Below are 25,641 nucleotides of genomic sequence, written 5' to 3' on the forward strand. Positions count from 1 at the left end.
AGAGAAAAGGACTTCCTCAGATTTAATTAGCAGGAAACGGTAAATGTTTTGACATCTTTACTTGGTAATGACAAAATAAGTCATAAATCAAAATTGACTGAATTTAATTGAAGTTATTAGCAAAATTGTGACAATAACATATCATTTCAATTGAGAATGAATCAAATTCACATTGTTATACTTGTTTTTTTTTTTACAATTTTATTAATTTTTTTTTAAAAATGTAATTGTTTTACTCTCCTGTCTAATTAATTACAGTTAATTACATTTCACCTGGCGTCTCAGGTGCAAGTCAGTCCCACACTTCCACACAATCAGTTACTGCTTCATCCCAGACGTGTTACTTTGACTGAGCTGAACCTCAGGCGTACCATTTAAGATTGACTTCCTCAGAATGCAGATATTTGGCCATTACAACACATCCAATTCCTGTGCTAATTCAAAAGGACACGTTAAAATCCAGCATGTATCTACACAATACATGGTTGTTTGAAACATGCTGTCATTCCATAGGTCTACAGAATGAGGACTGCCACGCACGGAGCACACTGAGGGGAGTGAGGGAGCCAATTTGTGATTTTCCTTCCAGTCATAACAGGAAATGAGCGTGACAGCTTAGCAATCGGTAGCAGAAAGTTTTACCCCTCTCATTTCGCATCTGGTGCCAAACTTTGCTAAGACTCACCTGGAATGCACTGCCATGACCAGTCGGTTCTCCTTAGGGGGTGCGAGATAAACAAGCTGGCTTGTTTTGACAGAGCTGAATATAGACCTTTACTCCCCCTGACATGCTGCATTGGCTTGCCTGTCCATTAGTTGCTTATGACATGCATGCATAATTCACAGTGGACTGGTGTATGGGCCTCTCAGCCCGCGCTATATTCTGTGCACCGCGCTGCTGTTGAATGAGACACCCAGCCGAGACGGACCAAAGATTATGTTGATGCGCACCACGCTGAGGATGAAATAGGATGGTTTTTTGTCTCGGCACAAACAGAGCCAAATTATAGACTCGGATCTGACCTGCCATAATGGTGGAGTTTTTTCCTTTTGTTTGTTTATTTTTACTCTGTCTGTTGTTTAGTGATATATCAGGCCATACTCTGATTTATGAAACTCAAAGAAAGAGATGCAATATAAGCTCACAGGCAGACTCAAAAGTAATTTATCTTGTTTGTTTAACATTCAGGACAGGATCTAAAGAAGGGCAGGATTTGTTTTTGAGTGTGGCATGTATTTGCAATTATTTCTCAATGTGTGGGGAACATAAAGAAGTAAAAACAAGCCAAGTGAAAGAAGGTTATTACCATGCATCCCATATAGCATGCAGTCTGGGCAGTCTGGAAGGTATATCTACTCTGTTGAAGGAAAAATACGGCCAATTTCAGCATTTAAATACATTTTATTCCTATGTTCTGAGACAGTCTAAAAATATTAGGAGATATAAACAACTCTCCCAAATCCAATAACAGGGGTGCTAAAACTCAAATTTGTGATGTCATCAAGTATAAAGTCTGGAGCTGCTCCATAGACAATGAATTTGGAAGGATGTTATAGTTCAGTGGTTTCCAACTGGTCCAGCCACAGGGTCCAGATTTCATTTAGCTAGTTTGCCACGTCTGCCAAGTAGCTGTCCATTAGTCACTCACTCCACGGCAGAAAACAGCACTTCAAAATAAAAGTTCTGTGCTGGAAATTGACTGTACGTGAAAATAAGAATACGTTTTTGACAAACTTGACACAATTGCGAGTCACTTGCAGTCCATTCAAAATGGGCCCGCAACCCACTTTGGGACCATGACCCACCAGTTTGGAATAGTTTGGGTTCGTTATAAATGACACTGTGAGCACCAAGTGGAATGTTCTTAGTATAGACCAAATCACCGTGATGCTATGCTGACAACAACACTTCACTTCCGGTAGACAGCGAGCAATTTATTTTAACTCTAGAGATAGTTTGTGAAAGCCGCAAACTTGTTTATTTCTGTTGTCATAGCTGTAACATTTAAAGCTGTATAGTTATTGTGATGGTCCGATCTATCTGACGTTTCTGCTGTGCTTATTTTATGTACTGTGTTGCTGTGCTAGCATCTTTGATAAACCAAATCTACCAGCACAGAGGCTAAGCAATGTCCTGCTGTGTATATGATATATTTGGAATATTGTCTCCACTTAACCTTATACATAACCAACTGAGGCAGCAGGAGACCAGCAACTTCCTTATTCTAAGAAATAAAATTACTGTTTTTGTCGATAGAGTGTGGTGGCTATGAGATAACAGCTTTAGGTTCCCGCCATAAAGGGCTGTCTGACGGCCAAATAAATTGTTGAAAATATTCTAGTTATGGCATATACTTAAACTGATACAATATATTTTTTATTAGGTTGCTAAAATTGAACATTTAAGACAGCTTTTACTCAGCAGCATTTCATTTTATAGATGAAATAGAATAAAGCTTATTCGGGCTTAAAGCCCAGTTCAGGCTGATGATTCGCAATGAGACGAAACTGTTTTAGAACGTTGCAGAGGAAAGTTGCGGTGTGAACTGGCCAGTCTGATCTTGACTTAAGCAGATTGATGGTGTCACCTGAAAGTCTGCTGGTCAAATCGTTGGCGGCTGGTTTTAAAATGTAAAGCACGTCACTTTTTTCGGCAGCCAGTTGGCTCGTAGTGAAGTCCGCTGGTCAAGGCTAAATGACCGCAGACGGCGTGTTTGCTTGCTGTGGCAGGTGCTCCATCGCCGCCGGGTCCTGTTTCCATCTTCACAGTGTGCAAGTGTCGGACAGTGAGTCGCTGCTGCTGTTCGCTGTATGTGCTTATGCCCCACCCACACACGCTTTCTCACTGATGGATAAATTGGTGCTGGTGGGGTGTATTTATTATGAATACAGTCCATCTGATGCTTGTTTTGTTTCTGCTTTTCGCCGTTTCATCACTACTACAAATGCAGCTGTAGCCAGTATCTCACTATCACTATCCTCATTTATGTTTCAATAACCTACAAATTTAATTCAGCCACAAAATAAGCCTGAAAAGCTAGAAATCAGAACAGGTGTACAGAGAGTTGTTGCATAGAGGTGATACACCATTGCATTGCAAGTAGCTGCCTGTCGCAACTCGTCTCGTCGTGACTCATTACTCTGAACTGGGCGTTAAAAAAGAAAACAACCATTCTGTGAGTCCACAAAATCAGGCTCCCATTCATTGTCTGTGGCGCAGCTCCAGACTACTTCATGACATCACAAAGTTCAGACTTACTTCTCTGGCTTTCACAGAGAGAAGCACATGTTCACAAATACTGACTGAACTTTCCAAGGCCATGGAAACGGCATACTGTAATTCTGAATTTAGGTGGTGTTCTCCTTTAACATGCCCCCCTACTTTCTAACTTGGTGCTGCCTGTTTACAGAGCCAACTGTGATCACCAGTCCGGCAGGTCATCTGGACGTGACCGTAGGTGAGAGCATCGTGCTGCCCTGCCAGGTGTCTCATGACCCCACGCTGGACCTCAAGTTCACCTGGTTCTTCAACGAGCAGCTCATCCACTTTGGAAGCCACTGGGCATATTTTGAAAAAGTTGGTGGGGTAAGTCAATAATGTTCTCAGGTCCTCTGACTCTCTGTGTCTTTAGGGTAAGACGTGAAGAAAATATATGTTGCAGCCTCGCGTGAACTTTTTTTCTCTTTCAGATAAAAATCATAAGTGTGTGCTACAGAAATTGTACACACACAAGTTTCTGAGTTGTTTAATTTACCTTTAGACTTTTTATTATTGCAGAGCTACAACATATATTTTAAGCACCACATTTGAGTGTTGGCCAAGTGACATTTCCTCAGTTATAAAAACAAGTGCTTCTATAAGTACTTCTATACCCTCTTGACAAATCTGTTTCCACTTGAACGTGGAGACTCTTAAGACTTCACCACTTAAAAAAGCTTCTAGCATCTGAAGACAGGCTTAACGCAAAGTCATATGTGAAAAGTTACACTCCCCTTGATACTCAAAACGTCTCTGCATACCTACTTTCTATTACAGATGAAACTATACATGCAGTAGTTTAAAGTGACTTATAAGGAAATAAGCTATTTGAACTCCATTAAAACAATCGTTAACACATTTACGTCTCATTTCTCGACAGCTTAATTTCAGCTTCATTTTTAAGAGGCAAAGTATTGAACGCTAGCTCATGATAAATCATAAAGATGAGATTTTTTTTTGTGACTGAACAAGAGGGCTCTATGTTTGCCTGTTCGGCTTGTTAATAACACCTCCTCCATTGACAAAGCAGCAACCGAGGAATTCATTATGCAATGCTCAGTCATGCGTTACATTTGATCATCTAACACCAAATAATTTTTCTCTTTTAATTAGGAAAAGCAATTACGAGGTCTTGGCTTCTTTATCACCTCTTGTTGGTTTCTTTTCTTTTCCTTTTTTTTCAGCATCCGGCACGATAACAACAAGAGCTTTATAATTGCATGTAGCCCTGCAGTTTATTAAAACACTTGACTCCTCAGTACTAAACCTCACTGATGTGGTTGTAGAGAGACTATTGATATATCAGTGGTGGCTGGTTATGTAAATTGAACTTTCCTTATCTAGTGTATATGGTAACATAGTGAGCAAAGTAACATTTTCTCATTCGTTTTCTTTTGGAGTGCATTATGACATCATGTTAATACAGTCTGCTGTGAACTCAAGGAGAGTAAAACTGGTAACATGCAATATCAGTGAGTCATAGCCTTATATGGTATGTAAGATGTAGGCATTATCAATGTATCTACATTTACACACCAAGTCTGTATTTTTTGTTCGCATTTAAAAATTAAATACGAACCCATGTGTGTCCCAGTCTTGTTTTACACACTAACGCCGAAACTTGCGTTGGTCATTAAAGTTTTCGGAACAGGTTAATTTTCTGTTTTTTGTTGCATCTGTCAAAACCATTTCAAGATTTGTTTGACCAAGAAGCAGTGAAGAAAATGCAGCGTAACCTGCGGGACCAGCCCTGTTTTCACCAAACACTTTCGGTATGGTACCTTTGGAACCAAAAGTACCCTTCGGACATGGTACCTAGACCCTAGTGTTTCCATCCCAAACAGTACCCTTAAATGTGTGCGGGGTTGTTTTCACTCACTGCTCTGTCCAGCACTCACTGTATTTCCTCATTATTGGTGACACAGAGGGAAGTCTGCACTGACATTCTCAGAACAAAAAAAGAGCAGGCTGCAGTGAGAGTCTCTCTCCATGGGATATTTGAAAATAGTGGGTTTGTGCATTAAGTTCTTCTCAGGCAAGCTCAGGGGTTTAGCGTTGGCATAGTCCACAGGAACAACGCTTTGCAATGCTTTTTTGTGTGAGGATTAGAATATGCAGTTTACATAACCCAGTCAAGATTAAAATATATTCATATATCATTACTAAAAGTACATGTCATACAAAACTAATGGAATGGTCAAAGTTATCACAGTGAAATTTAGGGTGTGCTGATGGATTCATGTCATCAACTCGTGCACTGAGTAACATTACAAGTTAACTTTCCACCTTAAAAGTCACCAGCAGTCGGCCCAGTGAATTAAGTTATTTTTTTCTCAGACTACAGCTGCTGCGAGAGGCAGCAAAACATGCTTTCATTTTATAGTTACAGTCTGCTAATTAAACTCTCCACAGTATGAACAGTGGTNGCAGTTTATTAAAACACTTGACTCCTCAGTACTAAACCTCACTGATGTGGTTGTAGAGAGACTATTGATATATCAGTGGTGGCTGGTTATGTAAATTGAACTTTCCTTATCTAGTGTATATGGTAACATAGTGAGCAAAGTAACATTTTCTCATTCGTTTTCTTTTGGAGTGCATTATGACATCATGTTAATACAGTCTGCTGTGAACTCAAGGAGAGTAAAACTGGTAACATGCAATATCAGTGAGTCATAGCCTTATATGGTATGTAAGATGTAGGCATTATCAATTTATCTACATTTACACACCAAGTCTGTATTTTTTGTTCGCATTTAAAAATTAAATACGAACCCATGTGTGTCCCAGTCTTGTTTTACACACTAACGCCGAAACTTGCGTTGGTCATTAAAGTTTTCGGAACAGGTTAATTTTCTGTTTTTTGTTGCATCTGTCAAAACCATTTCGAGATTTGTTTGACCAAGAAGCAGTGAAGAAAATGCAGCGTAACCTGCGGGACCAGCCCTGTTTTCACCAAACACTTTCGGTATGGTACCTTTGGAACCAAAAGTACCCTTCGGACATGGTACCTAGACCCTAGTGTTTCCATCCCAAACAGTACCCTTAAATGTGTGCGGGGTTGTTTTCACTCACTGCTCTGTCCAGCACTCACTGTATTTCCTCATTATTGGTGACACAGATGGAAGTCTGCACTGACATTCTCAGAACAAAAAAAGAGCAGGCTGCAGTGAGAGTCTCTCTCCATGGGATATTTGAAAATAGTGGGTTTGTGCATTAAGTTCTTCTTAGGCAAGCTCAGGGGTTTAGCGTTGGCATAGTCCACAGGAACAACGCTTTGCAATGCTTTTTTGTGTGAGGATTAGAATATGCAGTTTACATAACCCAGTCAAGATTAAAATATATTCATATATCATTACTAAAAGTACATGTCATACAAAACTAATGGAATGGTCAAAGTTATCACAGTGAAATTTAGGGTGTGCTGATGGATTCATGTCATCAACTCGTGCACTGAGTAACATTACAAGTTAACTTTCCACCTTAAAAGTCACCAGCAGTCGGCCCAGTGAATTAAGTTATTTTTTTCTCAGACTACAGCTGCTGCGAGAGGCAGCAAAACATGCTTTCATTTTATAGTTACAGTCTGCTAATTAAACTCTCCACAGTATGAACAGTGGTAACATGAGCTTCAAAACCAGCCACAACTCAGCCCTGAGCAGAGTGACCGTCGGCTATTGACCAATCAACAGACTGCAGTGTTCACAGCTCCTCCTTTTAGTACCAAATCTGTGTGCTACTGTAGGTACCCCAACAGAGGGGTGACCAAAAATGGGGACGGTATGGAACGGTTCTATTGGTATCCCCAGCTTTTCACAGTGAAAACAGAAAAAATGTGTACCAGACTGAACTGTACTGTACTGCTTGGTGGAAATGGGGTTTTAGATCGGCAAGAAGAGAGAGGAACAGGGCAGAAGAGGAGAGGTGTCCAGAGAGTATAAAAAGTGGAAAAATATGAAGACAGTTACCTTCTTGAAATCTACCGCGTCAAGAAGACGGTAAGCCAGGAGGTAACTCCAGCCGAGAGAAGCAAGGGAGCAAACGTGTCTCTCCACTTTGCCTCGTATTTTGCTTTGCCCGATTACAAAAACACAAACGAAAAGGTGTGCAAAGGCCTTAAGATCTAAGTAATGCTCCCCTAATGTCTGAATCCCAGTGTTAAATCTGACCCTCTGCAGTATTTTTTAAAATGTTCAGACTTCTTTTACAAAAAGAGAAATATGTCTCTTCAATTCATAACTGCCTAAGCTGAAAAATATCAGTTTAAGTAGCTGAGTGAGTCATATGACATTTTAAGGATTATTATACCTTAATGTTGGAATATTACTGCTTGAATAAGCATCCAGCAACAAGCTCCTTGAGTGCTGCATGATGGCTCAGTAATGGAAGCAAACTTGGTTCAATCATATATTACAGGCTAACATTATTTTCAGATTTACTATTGAAATGATGACAGAGTGGTTATAGTTAAAAACCCTGTAGAAACACCGTTTACCTCTGCTGGTAGTGAATATACTGCAAGCACTGAACAATATGAGAAGTGTGTGCCTCCAGCAATATTTACACTGTTGGTTACAACCTTCTCTGGGGTTGGGTTTGTAACGTTTTGCAGCTCCAAATAGAGCCATGTTCGTTGTGTTTTGTAGGGCTGAGTGTTAGTGCCAGAGCTGCAGTCACACTGCTAATTATGGGACTCAGGGTGTCAATACAATACTCATCTGGAATTGAAAGCCAATTTAGGTTAGACAGCACAGAACAAACTGGAAAATAGTGTACAATAAGATACTGAATGTTTTTGGTCTGATACAGGCCTATGCATATTCTACTTTAAAAATTTCAACCAGCTTTGTATCATGACAGTGAGGGTAGGATGTGTAAATGACCTGTGGTAAACTCGCCTCCATCTTACCAGTGCCGAGATCTCTAGGGCTGTTGCTCCAACTACAGAATGTACTTTGGTGTTTTCATTTGCCCGCCAACACGTACACAAAGAGTAGAAGTAGATCAAGGGAGAAAGACGCTCCTCTCTTTCTTTGTCTCTCAAACTCAGACCAAACTCAGATCAAACTGTAAAACTAGGCAGTACTGATCAAATATAAACCAACTGTTACTGGATTGCCCAGAAACATACTTTAGCGCATTGTTTGGCTGTAATATGAGAAATTATTGAACACGAAGTAGGCACCATACTGTTTCCTGCACAGCGAGGCTGAAAAAACTGAGATCAAACTGTAAAACTAGGCAGCAGTGATGAAATATGAACCGAGATTCTGTTACTGAATCACCTTTTCTTTTCCGGTTACCTGCCATTTGCTGCCATATTGTCTCCTGTATCAAAACGACCAAGCTTGTGTTAGCGTTCATTGGTCTGGTGTGGCGCCATGTTTTCTCTGGTCATGTAGCACCAATTTCAGAAGTATTTGTGTATTTTGTCTCTCTACTGCACAGACAGCCGGGTTTCATAAGACGACCATCTTTCCAGCAGTGAAATATTTCTTTAGGATGAAAGGGAGGCAGAAAGGCTGACTGAAGGATGCATTGGCAAACCCCAGTGAAACACAGTCAGCACTTTCAGTATTGAGTGAGAAAAATATCAGTGTTACTGTACATCTTTGTAATTATCTGATATTGCAGTTTCTATTTTGCTCCATTTTTTTTTCTTTCATGTAACCCAACCGCCCATAAATCATGACAAGTCAGCCTTAACATAAAGCAATTGCACTGCCTTGCAGATACAGACGTCTTAAATCCACATGATGTATAATTTTGCATTTTTCAGGGCTTTTTGCTGTCTCTCTTGATGCAGTAAGCAAGCTTGGAGGTTATTTCTTTCATGCTGTTTATAAAATTTGCCAAAGTGAGAGATCTGTGACCCGTTCCATCCCCACTTATATTATTTTAATGATGGCGGGGAGTTTCAAAGAGTGAATGACTCGCAGCGACTGAATTTTTATCTCTATAAAATGTCCCTGATTATACATCAAAGTAATTATCGAGTCTCACACTGTTTCACAGTCCCTTACTTTCATAGATAAGACATCAACTTAACATTAGCTCTTACTTGAAAGTTCAAAGCTAATAATGTATTTGGCATTGAATGGTTGTCTGTAGAGTAAATGGAATCAGTGGGAATAAAAAAGAGAGAGCTGAAAGAAGCTTTTTAATTCCCCACAAAGAACTGTCCTCATAAATGGTCGCGAAAACCTTCACTCAGTCATTTAGCGTGTCCCTGGACTTGTATTATACCTTTCTCCTCCATAGTCTAATAAAGTGAATGCCAAAAGGAAATCATTGTGACATTGCACTTGTTTCTGCAGTAATTTTAGTTCATTTTGCAACATTTTACTGTTTCTTTCCTTCTATCTTTTCCCCAAACAGCGCTCGGCCGGTGACATCATGATCCGGAACATTCAGCTGAGGCATGCTGGAAAATACACCTGTGCGGTTCAGACCAAGGTGGACAGCGTGTCTATTGCCACAGATGTGGTAGTCAGAGGTAAAAACATCCCTCACGCTCCATCTTAAAAAGGAATTAAAACCCTTGCAGTCACATTAGTTGTGCGTGAAGAAGTCATGGCACAGTGACAGTGTGAAGCTGCATTTAGCCAAGCTTCTTCTACTACAAACCCTCTGCTAGCCAAGAATGTCACTTTCCGTCATAGTGAATGAAAGAATATCAACATGAGCACTGTAACTGAATGCATGGCAGAAAAAAGAAATCTTCACGTTACCACTCTGCTGTACATCACAGTGAATAAAAGCTTATAATAATAATATCACTGTTGTGCTAATGACACACAGATCCGTCTCTCTGCCAAACCCAGTCACCTAAGTCAACTCCTTCCTCCTAGGCCTGTCACGATAACTGTTATCAACTCGTCACACTGTACACCGACATGACCTCAATCATTTCTGCTGACCTCAGTGTCCGTTACGTTTACATCTGTGTTTGTTTACATATGATGATACCAGAAACACTTGGATGCACAGCCTAAGCATTTTTCACTGCCCCTAAAGCCAAATAAACAATAACAGAATATGCTGAGATGTTGCTGCTTCTGTCCTTTCGTCTGCTGTCTGTGCCTGACTCTCACCATGGGCGGGCTTCAGGCAGCTCCTCCCGACGGCTACTGACCAGCCAGAAAGTTTGAGATGGACTTGGTTTCAAAGTTGCACCTCACAGCTGTGGTGTGGGAGCATTTTGGGTGTCAGCTGAATGAGAGAGGAGAGCCCATTAATGTGTGTTCTGTACACACAATATCTATTGCACATCTGTCTGTCCTGAAAGAGGAATTCCTCCTCAGTTGGTCTTCCTGAGGTTTCTTCTATTTGTTCAAAACACCAAGAGCAGTTTATCAAATCCAAACCTTTACGTAGGCGGTCAGGGTTCATACACGCAAAGGCAGTCGACAAAGGCAGAAAAATCCATTCAAGAAAATTACACAAAAAGCCATAAATCCAAGCTGAGTCAAAAACCAAGGAATCAAACACGAGGAGAAGGCCAGAGAACATGAACACACTAGGGTGACAATGACAACCTGGCAACTGAATGTGGGAAACACTGGGCTTTAAATACACAAGGGCTGTGACTACACACAGGTGAGTGGAACAAGACACAGGTGAAACACATGAGGTAATTGACAAAGGCGGGAAAACTCAGGAAGTAAAAGAAACACTTAAAACAATGAGAACACATTTCAGAATAAAACAGGAAGTGGACACAAACACATGAACATAAACTTGATAGAATATCACAGTGAAGCCCTCTGAGGTCATTTGGATGTGTGATATTGGGCTATATAAATTGAATAGAATTGGATTGGATTGAATTGAATTGAATTGGATTGGATTGAATTGAATTGTATTGAATTGAATTGAACTAAAAAGAGCAGCAACAAAAAAATGGCTACACAACTATTCTGTCTATTGCCTGTTAGGGAATGAATGACTCTCTGACCCTGTGCCGAATGTTTAATATTTATTTAATTGCAGTTTTTATTAAGAGAGCCAAAGAGTCCATTTTATTTGTTGTTTTAGTTTTATTTTATTTATATTTATTTGTTTAGAATATATATATTTTTTCATATCTTAATTTCAATGTCTGAATACTCTAAAGAAATAAAATTCATTGCCCTTTGAGATAGTGCACTAGTATTATTAGGCTATTATATTATTATTATATCAGTGGCATAAAAAGGTCTTAAAATGACAATAATATAATTTATCACAATTATTTCTGGGACAATTTATCGTCCAACAAAAGTTGTAATCGTGACAGGCCTATTCCCACCATGAATGCTTAGCTGCCACCAAATATTCAACGTCTCTCCTAAAATCCTTCCCTTAAACCCTAACAGAACAGAAATTCTTTAATTCAGAATTGATAGCTTTCTTCACGTCATTTAAATATCAAACCTGATGCTAAGAATCTTGGTATCACCAGTATATGACTTTTGTTAAGCTCATCCAGTCCTGTTTTCTTTAGCTGAGAAATCACAAACATCACATGTATCTTGTCCTTTACAGATCTTGAACCATTAGTTTACCCTTTTATTTTCTGTTATCTAGATTTTGTAATTCCTTCTTCACATGCCTCAGTCAGTTGGTCTAAATCGTATAAAGTTGGTTAATAATGCAGCTCCCAGGCTTTTAACTAAACCTTACCATTGGTCTCATATTACACCTTCTCTTGCATCCCATCATTGACCTCCTGTAAAATTCTGAATATACTATAAAATCCTGTTGATAACTTTTAAGGCACTGCATGACCTTGCCCCCAGTTACATTTCCGATCTCCCCGTTCCTTATTCTACTTCTTTAACACTCTGATCCCCAAATCTCGACCTTTTATCCATCCCCGACTCCGACTACCAAACAAAAGGTGATTGCACTTTTGCTGTTTTAGCCCAAACCCTCTGGAATCATCTTCCTCAATCTGTCAGATTTACTGAATCTTTGGGCCGTTTTAAATAGCTTCTTAAACCCCATTTTTATAAGCAATCCTTTTTATACATCTCCATCTCTGTCTCATGGTCTGGTTTGTTTTAGTTTGGTCTGTCTTTCGTTGTCCTGTGTTTAATATTGTCATCTATTTTTATGTTTTTTATTGGTCCACTTTTATTGTTTCATGTATGCATGTAAAGTGCTATGTAGACAAAGCTTTACTCACTTACTTCTCTTTGCCCGCTCACATAAAGCCCTGTACGGCAGTGGTTCCCAAACTTTTTGGTTTCTGAGTCACATACTGTGTGTTTATGAGTTCCGAATTTGTGATTTCCCTTTATAATATCTTTTGATTGTTTCATTCATTCATGTTTATTGGAGGTAAACTGTCTTGTTACTCACAAAAAGCAAAGATTAGAGAAGAATAAATTAGATTTTTGCATGTTTTTTCTTCTTTCTATCCTGTTAATCATCTCGTGACCCCTGTGTTTTAACTTGCAAACCTTTGGGGCAATTCCAATTGATGTTAGGAACCACTGCTGTAGGCATATTATGTCCTTTTTTTAAATTTCCTAAATTTTAGTACAGTAAATTGAACTTTAGAACAGCATTACATGAGATACAAAACCTGCTTATTTGTTCGTCTATTAGATTTATTTTTGTTCTTTTCTGCCTGCAGTGTAACAAACTGTATTTGGCTTGGTTATAGTTTAGTATTGCTCTCACAGCTGATCCTCTGAATCCTCTTCCTAATCAGTATGTTACATCTGCTCTGCATGGCCACCTACTCTGCATCTCCATTATTCTGCCTCTTGTCTTCATTAATCTCTACAGTATAGTGTATCAGCCTGCATGAGGGAACTTTGACTAATTATCCTCACAGGTCCCCCAGGCCCGCCTGTGGACTGCCAGGTGACTGAGATGACAGAGACCACTGCCTCTCTGTCCTGGGGACCCGGAATGGACAACCACAGCCCCATCCTCAGCTACACCATCCAAGCCAGAACGCCCTTCTCTCTCGGGTGGCAAGCTGTTACCACCGGTAGGCTGGTTTCATCTGACAGTCTGAGTGCAGGTTGTGTGAATGCGAAGTTCTTCGCGTAGATAAAAAAGAGAGAGGCACGTGGGCGTGACTGGTATCCTTTTCAAACCCCACACATGAAGTGACAGTAAATAACACATCACCAGCTTGGCTAACTTTCAGTGGCAGATCTTGCAAGGTTTTTGATGAAAGGTTATTTCTGTGATGTCTCTCAGTTCCTGAGCTGCTCGGGGGGAAGCAGCTGTCATCTACTGTCATTGACTTGAGTCCCTGGGTGGAGTACGAGTTCAGAGTCCTGGCAACCAACAGCATAGGAACAGGAGAGCCCAGCAAACCCTCCAAAAAGGCGCGCACCAAAGAAATGCGTATGTAACAGAAGCTCTTTACGTTTCCTCTGCTGCCAACAGTGACACTAATTGTTTGCAAATGACGCCCATTATATACAGAGGGATCCTACTTCAGGACGGTAATTAGATCCCTCAATAGAACTTTATTGTACCGGTGTATTTCTGCTTCCTCAGAGGCGCACAACACATGAATGAATTAAATTCACAATAAATATATTGATGCCTGGCAGCTTCAGTCTGACAGTTTTACCTGTGTGAGTGTGTGTGTGGAAACAAACAAGTCTCCTTCAGGTCCGTGCAGAGACAGTACATATACTATATACAGTGTCTTTGGTTGAGAGCCATGATGCATCAAATGCAGTCAAAGAAGGGGATTTGAAGGAGACTTCATTTTAAATTTGACATGAAATTACACATTAAAAAATCCCATCATACATTGTATTGTCTACATTGTAATGCATTTGCTTGAATATACAAACTTTTTTTTTAACACTGTGGTTGATGTGTAAGTTCCCAGGGTGACACCGGCCAGAGTGAACGGCGGCGGTGGAGGACGTTCAGAACTGGTCATCACTTGGGAGGTAAACTTGTATTTACCAGGGTTCCTGCAGATCCTTAAAAAGTCTGAAATGGCATTAAATTCATTAATCTGAAAAAAAACAAGGCCTTAATTGGTGTTTTAATGATCTTAAATGAATCTTTTAAAATGCTCAGATATGGAAAGTAGAATTTCAAAATATTTGGTAACATCTATTTTGAGCAATAGTTTACTGAATGCCAGTCACGTTAACATCAGGCAGATCAGGATAGAGGCACCAACAAAACTCATTTTGTTTCCAGACAGGATATTCAAAGCTGAGGATGCACTGACTGTTAGCCAGCTGTCAATGTACCTTGGGTGACAAAAACAGCTACTAACCAAGATTTAACTGCATGGCTGAAACCACTTCAAGGCTCAGTGTATTTTATGCAAAAAAGTTTTTCAAATTGGTCATGAAGGGAATCAAGGCAGTGGAATCCCATATGTAGAGGGAGAAACACAAAATCGCCAAGAAAACCCACCAACAAATACAAAGTTTTTCCGTAGTATCACTGTTCTGCACTTGTCTCCGCCATGTTTTATGTTACAATAAACATTTGGGCAAAACTGTCCCTAACCCTAAGTTATTGTGGGTTCATTTTTATTTTTTCTTCAGTTTGGTTATTGCAAAGTTGGTCTTTAATTTCATTTAATTCAGAGTGGCATTTAAAAGGTCTTAAATCCAACTTCCCTCAAGCTTTAGTAACCCTGATGTGCTACATTCAAGTGCACTCTTTAAATTGAATTTAATGTAAAAAAAAACCTCACATACATTTGACATATATATGAAATGTATGATAGAAACAGTGATGAAATATTGACACTTAATATTTGTTAGTTTGTTCTGACTTCACTGTGGTTTGTTAATGAATTTTAATGTGAAATTGAAACATACAGTGTGAAGAATAACTTCACAGCTGTGTGTGGATAGCTCTATTTTATTCCTCCTCAGTATAAACCCTCTTAACCAGACAGAGTGATAAGTTCATGCAAGGCTTGCAAGTACAGTACCACCCTCAGCACTTTTCCTCTAAGTGCCCTAATCTGTGCATAGCTGCATTTCTTTAAGGTATTAATATCTTTAAGATCAGTCATCTTGAGTCATCCCTCTGACTCATACCTCCTTTAGCCTGTTCCCGAGGAGCTGCAGAGCGGTCCAGGCTTTGGCTACGTGGTGGCTTTCCGCCCACTCGGGGCGCCGGGCTGGATGCAGGCTGCTGTCACGTCCCCGGACGCCTCTAGATATGTCTTCAAGAATGAGAGCATCCCTCCTTTCTCCCCGTACCAAGTCAAAGTCGGGGTTTACAACAACAAGGGAGAGGGCCCTTTTAGTCCAGTGACCACTATCTACTCAGCGGAGGAAGGTGTGTTCTTTTAAAGTATACAGCAAAGCATGTTTGACACAGTCATTACAGATCAGATTAGTTTTAGTCTAACAACATTTCAGATTTTTTTCACCCCCCCAACTGACCATTTGTATGTGAATTACTCACCCCGTGCTGCGTTATATTTATTAAGAAAACTCTGTAACACTTTACCTGAAGGTATCTACATAAGGGTTACATGACACTGTCATAATTATGACATGACACTGTCATGAACATTATGTACATGTCATAAACGTTTATGTCTGCTGTCATTTAGTGTCATTCAGTTTTTGTAATGATAAGTTGTTTGGGTTGTCTTGATTATTAACATTAATCAAAGTGACAGTACCAGAAGTTGTCTTTGTCATGACAAGTTGACATTAAATTTGTTTGGGATGTCCTTATTATGACAACTTGACATTAACCAGGATGACATTACCAGAAGATGTGTTTATGTTAATGTCAAGTTGTCATAATAAGGACATCCCAAACAAATTTAATGTCAACTTGTGATGACAAAGACAACTTCTGGTAATGTCACTTTGATTAATGTCAAGTTGTCATAATCAAGACAACCCAAACAATGTCAACTTGTCTTTACAAAAAACGAATGACACTTAATGACAGCGGTCATAAACGTTTATGACATGTACATAATGTTCATGACAGGTTCATGACAGTGTCATGTCATAGTTATGACAGTGTCATGTCACCCTTATGTAGATACCTTCAAGTAAAGTGTTACCAATAAGTCTATATTTCTCACATGCCTCTAGTGAACTAAGAATCAAAAATTCTTGATTAATTGAAGTTAAAAGAATCTGCAACTTTGGTGTTTTAAAGTTTTAGATCAGATTCACCAGAGTCACACAATAACACACATCAATTGAGGCAGCGTTAGACCAGCAGCTCCCATGCTCAGTGAGGTAAAATTACTGTTTTTGTCAATAGAGTCTGGCTTTGAAGAGAGCATCAATAAATTTCACTTTCAATTTAGTTCCCCATCAGAAAGGTCTGTCTGTTTGGGAAGTACTGAGCAAACAAATGGATAAATGCTCACTGTAAAGCTATGCAAGACAAACAAAGTTTTCTCCGTGAATTCATCATAACGCAGGGTGAGTCATCTATATACAATTAGTCATTTGTGGGAGGTAAAATATTCCTTTAAACACCCAGTGCTGCAAAGCCACAAGTACACCAACAACTCTTTACTTAACATTTCAAATAACTGTCACCAAAAGTGAACAGTGGGAAATCTTCTGTCACATTGTTTGAGTCTAAAATCCTGTTTCCAAACACCCCGAAAGACTGAGAAAACATATTTTCTCCAAGAGTTTCATACTATGATTGATGTGCTCCTACCAGAGCACAAAACACTTCCACCAAAGTTCAAACAATTTGGCTTATTTCACACTGTGTGTTTGTCTGAGCTCCTCTCACTGGTTTGAGGTGGGCAGAACTCAGATGGAAAAAGAAAAGTGATGTTACACATTTCCAGGCACCGGTTGGGATTCAGCAATATTTGAGCCAAATTTTGTTGAGAGTTGTTGGGTTACTTGCTGCTGCTGAGACAGCACTGTCAATCTTATCTGATCAAACCACACCAACACGGAATGATGAAGTAGATCAGCTTAGTTGTTGATCGGTAAACTCTAAATAAATGATGACAAAGGATCTGTTTTCTGAACTCAGTCTTAAATTGTTGGCATTTAGTCATGAATATATGATGCTACAGAGAGATAGCAGGGGCTGTTACTTTTTATTTAGTAGACTTTCCAGGACTTAATATCGGAGCACTCACTCCTCCTCACGCATTGATATGGATAGATTGGATAGAGCTACAGTGCATTCAATAAGTCATCCTGCAGATGTGGGTGGAAGTGAATCTGTGTCTTCCTCCTTATCTTGACTATCCTGTGTGCCTAACAGAGCCCAGCAGAGCTCCAGGGAGGCTGAGGGCGAGGAGTGTATCAGCGTCCGAGGTAGAGGTCACCTGGAAGCCACTTGCCTGGAGCAACAACCGCAGACGCATCCTGGGCTATGAGGTCAAACCAACACTTGCCCACACAATAAGAATTGTACAGATGTAGTGCCAACAGCTAGTGGCATAATATCTTGGATAACAGTGTGATGTGACCTTTTTGTATTAGTAGCTGTATAATTATTCATTCATGGAGTAAACTGCAGTATGTGAGCATGATGAGGCCCTTGGTGGTTCAAGCCCACAGTAGAGCAGATGGAAGTATTAAGTAACAAATCACATGGAAGCTGATAAAGTATAATGTGTGTATTTGCTGTGTGTTATTTAGTTGCAGTACTGGGGTGAGAAGAAGAAGCAGGACACAGCCAGCGTGATCAGGACAGTGGGGAATAAAACTTCAGTGCTCATCAGGGATTTGGAGGGCAGCAGTACCTATTACATGTCCCTGCGGGCCTATAACAGCGCTGGAGTGGGTCCACAGAGTGTCATAGTCAATGTCACAACTAAGAAACCACGTAAGGACTTTGAGCATAGTGAGGAGACTGACTGTGACTTTTGTGCATGACTTTTTTCTTTGTTTTAACCTCTGGCTAAAGGTGCATGGTCCATTTGGTATATAATTATTTTAACCGATAATGTTTCACTAATTATTCGTGAAAGTGGGGAATAACCACTACACAAGAGCACCTTAAAGGGGCTATTGACCCCAAAATCATGAAATACATATTGTTCCTCATATCTGTAGTGCTCTTTATCAGTTGAGATTGTTTTGGTGTGAGTTGCTGAGTGCTGGTGATGTCAGCCGAGGAGATGTTCACCCTCTTTCGAAAATATTAGAAATAGTCAGCGATCAGCTTGTGGTGCTCAAAGCGCCTGAAATATACACTTGAAAAACTCAACAGCAATGTCTTTTTCCAGGACTCATGACTGAAGATAATTCACAGACCTTGTTGTGAGCAGATTCATGTAGGAACTATTTTCTACCGAACTACAAGGCCAACAGTACCACTGCGCAGAAGGAAGCGTGCATCTACTACTAACTCACCTAGCACAAATGGAGTGACGCCTGCGAGCAAGTCAACTCGAGTTGTACTGATTCATACACATATGTCATATGTCACCCGCTTCATGTCATCCACAAAACACAAGTTACAGCTCAGCTCATTAGTGTTTACATCTTGCGCTGTCACAAGCACGCTGTCCATGAGTAGATGCACGCTTCCTTCTGCGCTGTGATACTGTTGGCAGGTTTAGTTTAGTAGGAAGAAAATAGATCCTACATGAAACTGCTCACAACAAGGTCTGTGGATTCTCTTGCATAACCACTTCATGATTTCTGGAAAGAGACATTGCTGTTGAGTTTTCCAAATATATTTTTGGCACTCGCAGCACCACAAGCCGAGTGCCATCTACTTCCATTATATTCAAGAGAAGGCAGACATCTCTGTGGCCAATATCTCTAACACTCGACAACTCACACCAAAACAATCTGGCCTGATAAATAGCACTACAGGTAAGAGGAAAAAAATATATATTTGATTTTAGGATGAACTTTCCCTTTAAAGGTACCATGTGAGGGTGTCTTGTTTATCCACTGTTGTATTTATTTAACGCCCACGGTTTGACTCGCGCCAGGGGACCCTCGCTGGATGTCATACACAGCTCTCTGTCCCTACATTTGAAGTCTTATCGACATGAATAGTGTGAGACTGAAGGACGTCATGTAGCACTCCTGTCATTTGATAGACATGCAAATCTTTGATGTAAATGCCAGCGTAATTCACGGTCACACTGTGCAATTTGACGCGCAGGCTTTGCTGGAAAATAATGAGATGCTTCCTGCTGAGCGATTTCCTGCAAACAGTTAACTCCTCTTTATATTGTTTCACACCTTTCTTCCTCTATGTCACCTGCATGCCAGTAACCATATACATGTGCGTCTGTATACATGCTTGCAGAGCATGAGATTCAAACAAAACAGTGACCCACTCGTCAAAACACTTCTATAAGGAGCCACTAGTGTTTAAAAACTTCCCAGGGCCCTGACAGATGAGCAGCACCTGGTGTTCATGTAGGCTAATAATGTAAATTAATATCACAGTTTTAATATCTCCGCTGCACACTCGCATGTCTCTTCTTCACATCTCTTCATGTCACCTCATCCTCCTCACAGACAGCCGTACACTCACTCCCACACACATATTCCTAGAGTCGCCGCTCGCTCCTAACAGTGGGATGATAAACTGATAATGAGAAATCTCCTTCATGCTGGGTTGGTTCTGGACTTTACTGTTTATCGAGCGGGTGGTTTGTTGTTTTTCTGCCTCCTCTTCCTCTCCCTCTCGTCCTCCTCCTCCAGCACCCAGTCAAGCCCCGGTCAAAATTATGTGGAACACTTCCAACTCCAAGGTCATCCTGAGGTGGGACCAAGTGCACGCTCTGGAGAATGAGTCAGAAGTCACAGGATATAAGGTAAGGCTTATATAAGGCTTTGAAAGGTGACTGGTTTTATAGATTGTAACATAACCGAGAATGACAGACTGTCACCTGCTCCATTTACTCCAAATGAGAGCACCGTTACTTTTTGACTGCACTCATTAATGAATACACTGATTTTGCTGATAAGTAAGGAAGCATCTAAACTTGTCACCGCCGAGGTAACTGCATTTAATTTGGAAGTGCAACAAGCCATGCACTAACTATTTCATACAGGATTTGTGGCGGTGCGATGTGTAGCTGCATATTCATTTAATTTTGAAGACCTCCACAAATTGCCAACTCCCCTTAAAATAACAATCCCCTGGTAACCACAACTCCCACATCCCATTATTTTTAGCCACATAATTTCAGCCACAGACAAAAATCTGTTCTGATTGTTTTGTCAGGAGGGGAGTCATTATCGGAAATTATACGTTTTGCCACGAGATTGATTGTCATCTTCCCAGATTGTGACATTTGACTTTTCATGGCAGCATCATATGCATAATACATATTTTAATGATTCTTTCAGAAATTGCATTTCAGATTGTTATGAATCCTTCTGAGGTGCCACTGGGTTTATCAATCTACGAAAAATAGTTCAGACATGAAAGTGGAGCCTCTTACATTTAGAATATGAAACTGTGAAATCTGGTGTCCATGTCACCTGCAGTCACTGCACATTATTCTGACTACATTAAAGGGGTCTCCTGAGAGTCGGGCTCACTGTATAGTAGGGCATTCATGACTACTGCATTTTAGTAGACATGGACTACTCCCAAAAAGTAGCTGTCTAGTCTGTAAATTGTGGGAGATTTTATTTTCATCCAATAGCAACAATCAGTTCTCATCAAAATGTCTCAAATACAGCCAGTAAAGGGTTAACTAATGTAGGTGGGACCTGCAGGGGGGTTGGTGAAATAGCAGAGTCCTCAACTGGCTCTGAGAAGCTGTTATCAAGTGAGCCACAATCTGATTGGACTAAAGCCCCAGCTAGCTTGCTAGAGATATGAACTGTGCACTCCAGTACCTAAACCATACTATTTAGTATGCCAGAAAAGATTTAGTGTGTCCCAGTACATACTATGTCAAATATCTTATGCCAGAAATATCAGACTGTCTTACTACATCTGGTTGCATTCTTCAGTATGCAGGCCAGCATGCACAATCCTCTGCACATCACATTGCTTGAGTTGCACACAGATGACAGCTTGACAGTTCGTTGACAGCTGATTGACTGTTCACTGACAGCATTCAAATGACTAATGACCAGTGGAATAGTAATAATAGGAATATTAATTTTTTAAATGGACAAAATAATCAGAAATATTACAAACAACAAAAGGACACAACTATGAAAATAACGACAGAGAAATGCACGTTTTTTTACTGTGATGAATATAGTATGTTAGAATCTACAATGTATGTAGTCATAACTTAAAATTGAAAACTACATTCATCGCAAAGTAACAACAGCAGAGCTCTCTGGGTTGACCTTTGTCTCTGGCGAGTTTGGCAAATGGCGTTTTGTGTTATCTCCAAGGTAACAGATATATGAGCATGCAACGGTACGTACTTTTTAAGGGCAGCTGCAGTACCTACTAAATATAAACAGAAAAAGTATGTGTTTGGGTCGACTCTATTTCAGTGCGTAGTCGCTAAAAACACAATAGTGAGAGGTGGGAAACCTGTTCAGATAAAGTGAAATGAAGTGTAATTAATAATAACCACATAACAAAACAAACAAGGGTAGTTTTCCTAGTTGATGAATAATCGCCTGCATGAACAGTAATGTTCATAATATGATTTTTTTGTAAGCCTAAATGACATTCATCAGCCTTCTATCTTATCAATCTCCTTGACTTGACACGTGTTTGTTTGGGTCATGTGGTTGTGATGACGGAAACACTCCTCTGGCGGCTGAAATTTAGCGATGGATCCAACAGATCTACTGGCTAAGATAACTGTCAAATGGTGTACAGACTCCGCCTACTCGACGTACCTCAGGTGTAGGAGCCATGAATTAATTTAAAAGGGAATGAATCTTGTAAGATTAATGTGTTTTGGGATGGTTTATGACTTTGTATTGTTATATGTTTTGGGATATTATTACTTTTTTTTTTTGTGATTCAGGTATTGAGAGAGTCAGGTCACATGGGTTTGGGCGGTGACACTTACAATCTATATCAGCATCTTATCTTGACCTATGTGTGGGGTTTTTTGGTTGGGGACAGAGGGTGAGTGGGATGCCGTATTTTTTGTTGACCTTACTTAACTGTGATCATCTTAATTATAAGTTTGTGCACATTATAATAAATTGTTTCCTTTTCATTACTAAATTGATTTAATATGTTTTGAATCTCGAATCTTTTGTCAGCGTGTCACACAAGTTAACCGGCCCCAGCCTCAGCCTCTCAGCGACTTTTAGCTTGTTTCCTGCAGTCGCTACAGCAGGTGTCATCAGCGTGTTAACAGTTTAACAACACTGCCGTCTTGTAGGGCCAACAGTAGTCTCTCCTTCTCTACCTTAAATTCTGTTTTTGTAACATGGCCTAACGTAGAAGACGATTGTTCAAACAAGTGTAACAAGAGAGTTGGTCATTTGTAGAATAGCGGAGTGAGTGTGTGTGTAATGGGAGTGTGTGGTAGAGAGAGAGAGCTGTGAAGACATCAAGTGAGTGTACAGTAGAGTTTACAGTTTGTGCCCTAATTAATGCTGCAGCAGAAGTTTCACTTGTCTTGTCATTCTGTTGACACATTGCCATTTCTTTATTACTGAATCGTGCTAAAGCCACAAGTGAATAATTAGTCATCAGCCGTGCACAGTGTTGACTAGTTGACTACTGTGTAAAACCTCTTGTGTATATTAAAACGTTCAGATGCATCCACATTCCAGAGTCAAGCTGCAGCTGACTATATTGATGCATCTCTACTCTCCCCTTATCTCTGCTGCACCCTCTCCTCTGGTGGTCCATCACAGCCATGTGCAGATATCTACAGTAAGATTCATCCTTGTTAGTTTGGGAGGCAGCACATTACATCTTGCAGCGCTGTCTGACGGAAACAAGAGCGAGAACTCAGTTTTTCTTGTCAATGCATCAACAACAGGCAGCACTCCCTGAAACCACTCTCATGATGTATTGTGTTCGGAGCGGCCTCACGCAGCACCCTCACGTTGTCCTCATCTTTACCTCTCCGCTGCCCGCAGGTGATGTACAGCCAGGACAAACACAGCCGCCCCAGCGTGGTGGAGACCAACACCACCTCCTTGGAGTTGTCACTGCCGGTCAACCAGGACTACGTTATCCAGATCAAACCCTTCAGTGAGGGAGGGGAAGGCAGCAGCAGCCGCCAGATCACCATCCCCAAGATAGCAGGTGGGACAGCGCTGAGACATGAAACATGAAAATGATGTCTGTCACCGTTTGTCATGAATTCAGTTGAGCTAGTTTGTAAAAAACCTAACTGCCATACTAACATACTACTGTTCTGAGCATATGAGGAATTACTTTGCCTACACTTTTCCCTCAACTTCTTTTGTCAACTTCTTCCTGAATTTAAATACCAATGTGTGAATGTAAAAATATGCACTGTGAACACAATAAGCTCCGTAGCTGCATTGCATTATGGTGTTTTCAGGCTGCTGCCTTTAGATAAATTGGTATCTCTGACTCCTCTATGAGGTGTTTTCCCCCCCATTAAATGTTGGTGCAAAATGGTGAGTCTTCAAATAAGCCTTTTGTCTTTGAAGCAAAATATGAACGCTGTGTTTACAGTTGTCTTAGCTGTAAAAATAAAGTCTCTTACCCACAGACTGAGAAATATATATCATCAAACAATAAAACGGGCTCAGACTTGCAGAGAATATTGGCAGTAGCTAGTTGTTTAAGAGTGTGGGGGTTTTTTTCTTTTTAATCAAACTATGTCTGTTGCCGTGCCCACCCCACATGTCTCCAGTCTGGCTCTTTGAAAGCCATAACGGAGCGCAGCGTACCAGTGCCATCTATTGACACGTTTGTGTACTCACACCACACTGTGGCTCTTTGTAGTGAAGGCTTTTTCTAATTGGTCTGCTGTATTTTTTTTACTCTGATAATTACTCTGAGACCTCCATGTCAAGCGGTCTCACTCAAGCCATGTTTACAGAGCAACATTCCTTTGTTGGATTTTGATCTGCTTGTGTGTTTCAGGCTCCATAGCCACGGGAGCAGCTCCAGAGTCTTCTTCGCTTCCCTTGGTCAACCTCGCAGTGTTAATCCTCACAGCCAGGACTGTACTATGACAAACATCTGCATTCACCCGGCACTACAGCTGCCTATTAAGAGGAGAAACAGCAGGTCAGAGACAACAAGAGGCTGACAGCCGCATTTCTACCTGCTCCCTTCCCTACCCTACTGTGTCTTTCCTCTTCGTTCTACAAAGATCCCTTTCTGAGGAAGATTCTTTTCCTCCACCTTTCTGAAGGAGTTATTGAAAGGAACTGGCTCTTTCAGAAGTTGCTTTTATGGAAGTGAAAGGACACCGTGACTTGACTGCAGTCTCTTTGAAGACGTTTCTTTCTTTGCTCCCTTCTGACCAGTGGATATTCTCATACGGTTTTAACCTTTGAGGCCCAGTGGTGTGTGATGCACAATAGGATGTGTATATGTTTTTTTTTTCTTTGTGGGGCTGTGCAGGTTCTGTAAACGGATATTGTATGTACTGGACTTTTCTTGGATGCTAGGATTTTATCTTAACTAGGGATGGAGGAGACTCATATTTATGTGAGTGAAGTTCTATTTAAGCTCGGTTTAAGACAAGAGATGTCTTCTCCCTCCTTCTCTTTGGACCGTCTTTTGGAAACTTCCTGCACTGTCTAAGAAGGAAAACCAACTGTTACTAATCCCTGCCAAAAAACAGGGAGCTAAGCCTCATTGCTTTATGACAAACCAGAATTTGGGACCTTTGTAACTTTGCCTCGATTTTATTCATGCTTTTACGTTACACCACATTACATCGAAACCTCAGAGTTGCCATGAAACTGACTGTAACCAAAGGTATTGAGCCGGCGAGGTTCAGTTCCACCTGTTGTATCATTGTGAGAAAATGCAGCGTGTATGCCCCCAATATGGCTTCCATTGTAAACAGCAGACTTGTGTTGATTAATTGATGTCTTACCTTCCTCCCCCGTCCATGATGAGTGTGTAACAAAGGCACGCTGAGCAGTGTGAGCCGCATTGTTGTACACTGTATGTATGAAATCCTCAGGTCCCAAATGAGCCTTAAGTCTTATGATTACGATCCATGTTGTTATGATTCAAGAGACGTTTTATTTATTTTTCCTCCTCTGTTAATCCGCATTGTGTTTTGGCTCACTCATGCTATAATTTATGAATAACTGACCTTCGCTATGTCGAGATTTTTCACTTTTGTTACTTTCTAGATCATATTTTTGGGCGTTTTGGGCTCAGAAACAACATGCCTTTCTCCTACGTCTTTCATGATGAGCATTGTAATACAGTACAAGTGGCAGTGGTTACTGACTTTTCTAACATAGCTTGCAAAGGAGGGATGGTATTTTACTGTCAGCTGCTGTTTGGCATGAGATTGGTCAGTGTGCGTACCTACGTTGCTAAGGATGTCTGAATGGATCAACCTGCTTTTA

At 40.5% G+C, this 25,641-nt stretch overlaps 1 protein-coding gene across 1 annotated transcript in view; it reads left to right on the plus strand.

Annotated features, from left to right (window-relative positions):
* Positions 1–25,641, plus strand: part of cntn3a.1 (contactin 3a, tandem duplicate 1) — a 112,411-nt gene extending 86,770 nt beyond the window's left edge. The window contains exons 13-23 of the mRNA XM_050065888.1: positions 3,411–3,586; positions 9,638–9,755; positions 13,086–13,244; positions 13,460–13,609; positions 14,102–14,172; positions 15,301–15,535; positions 17,468–17,583; positions 17,848–18,034; positions 19,879–19,991; positions 23,206–23,374; positions 24,188–25,641. Coding sequence (XP_049921845.1) covers positions 3,411–3,586; positions 9,638–9,755; positions 13,086–13,244; positions 13,460–13,609; positions 14,102–14,172; positions 15,301–15,535; positions 17,468–17,583; positions 17,848–18,034; positions 19,879–19,991; positions 23,206–23,374; positions 24,188–24,279 — 1,586 coding nt within the window. The 3' untranslated portion in view covers positions 24,280–25,641. The remainder of the gene's footprint in view (positions 1–3,410; positions 3,587–9,637; positions 9,756–13,085; positions 13,245–13,459; positions 13,610–14,101; positions 14,173–15,300; positions 15,536–17,467; positions 17,584–17,847; positions 18,035–19,878; positions 19,992–23,205; positions 23,375–24,187) is intronic.

This window comes from Epinephelus moara, chromosome 16, assembly GCF_006386435.1.
Source record: "Epinephelus moara isolate mb chromosome 16, YSFRI_EMoa_1.0, whole genome shotgun sequence".
Classification (NCBI taxonomy): Eukaryota; Metazoa; Chordata; class Actinopteri; order Perciformes; family Serranidae; genus Epinephelus; species Epinephelus moara.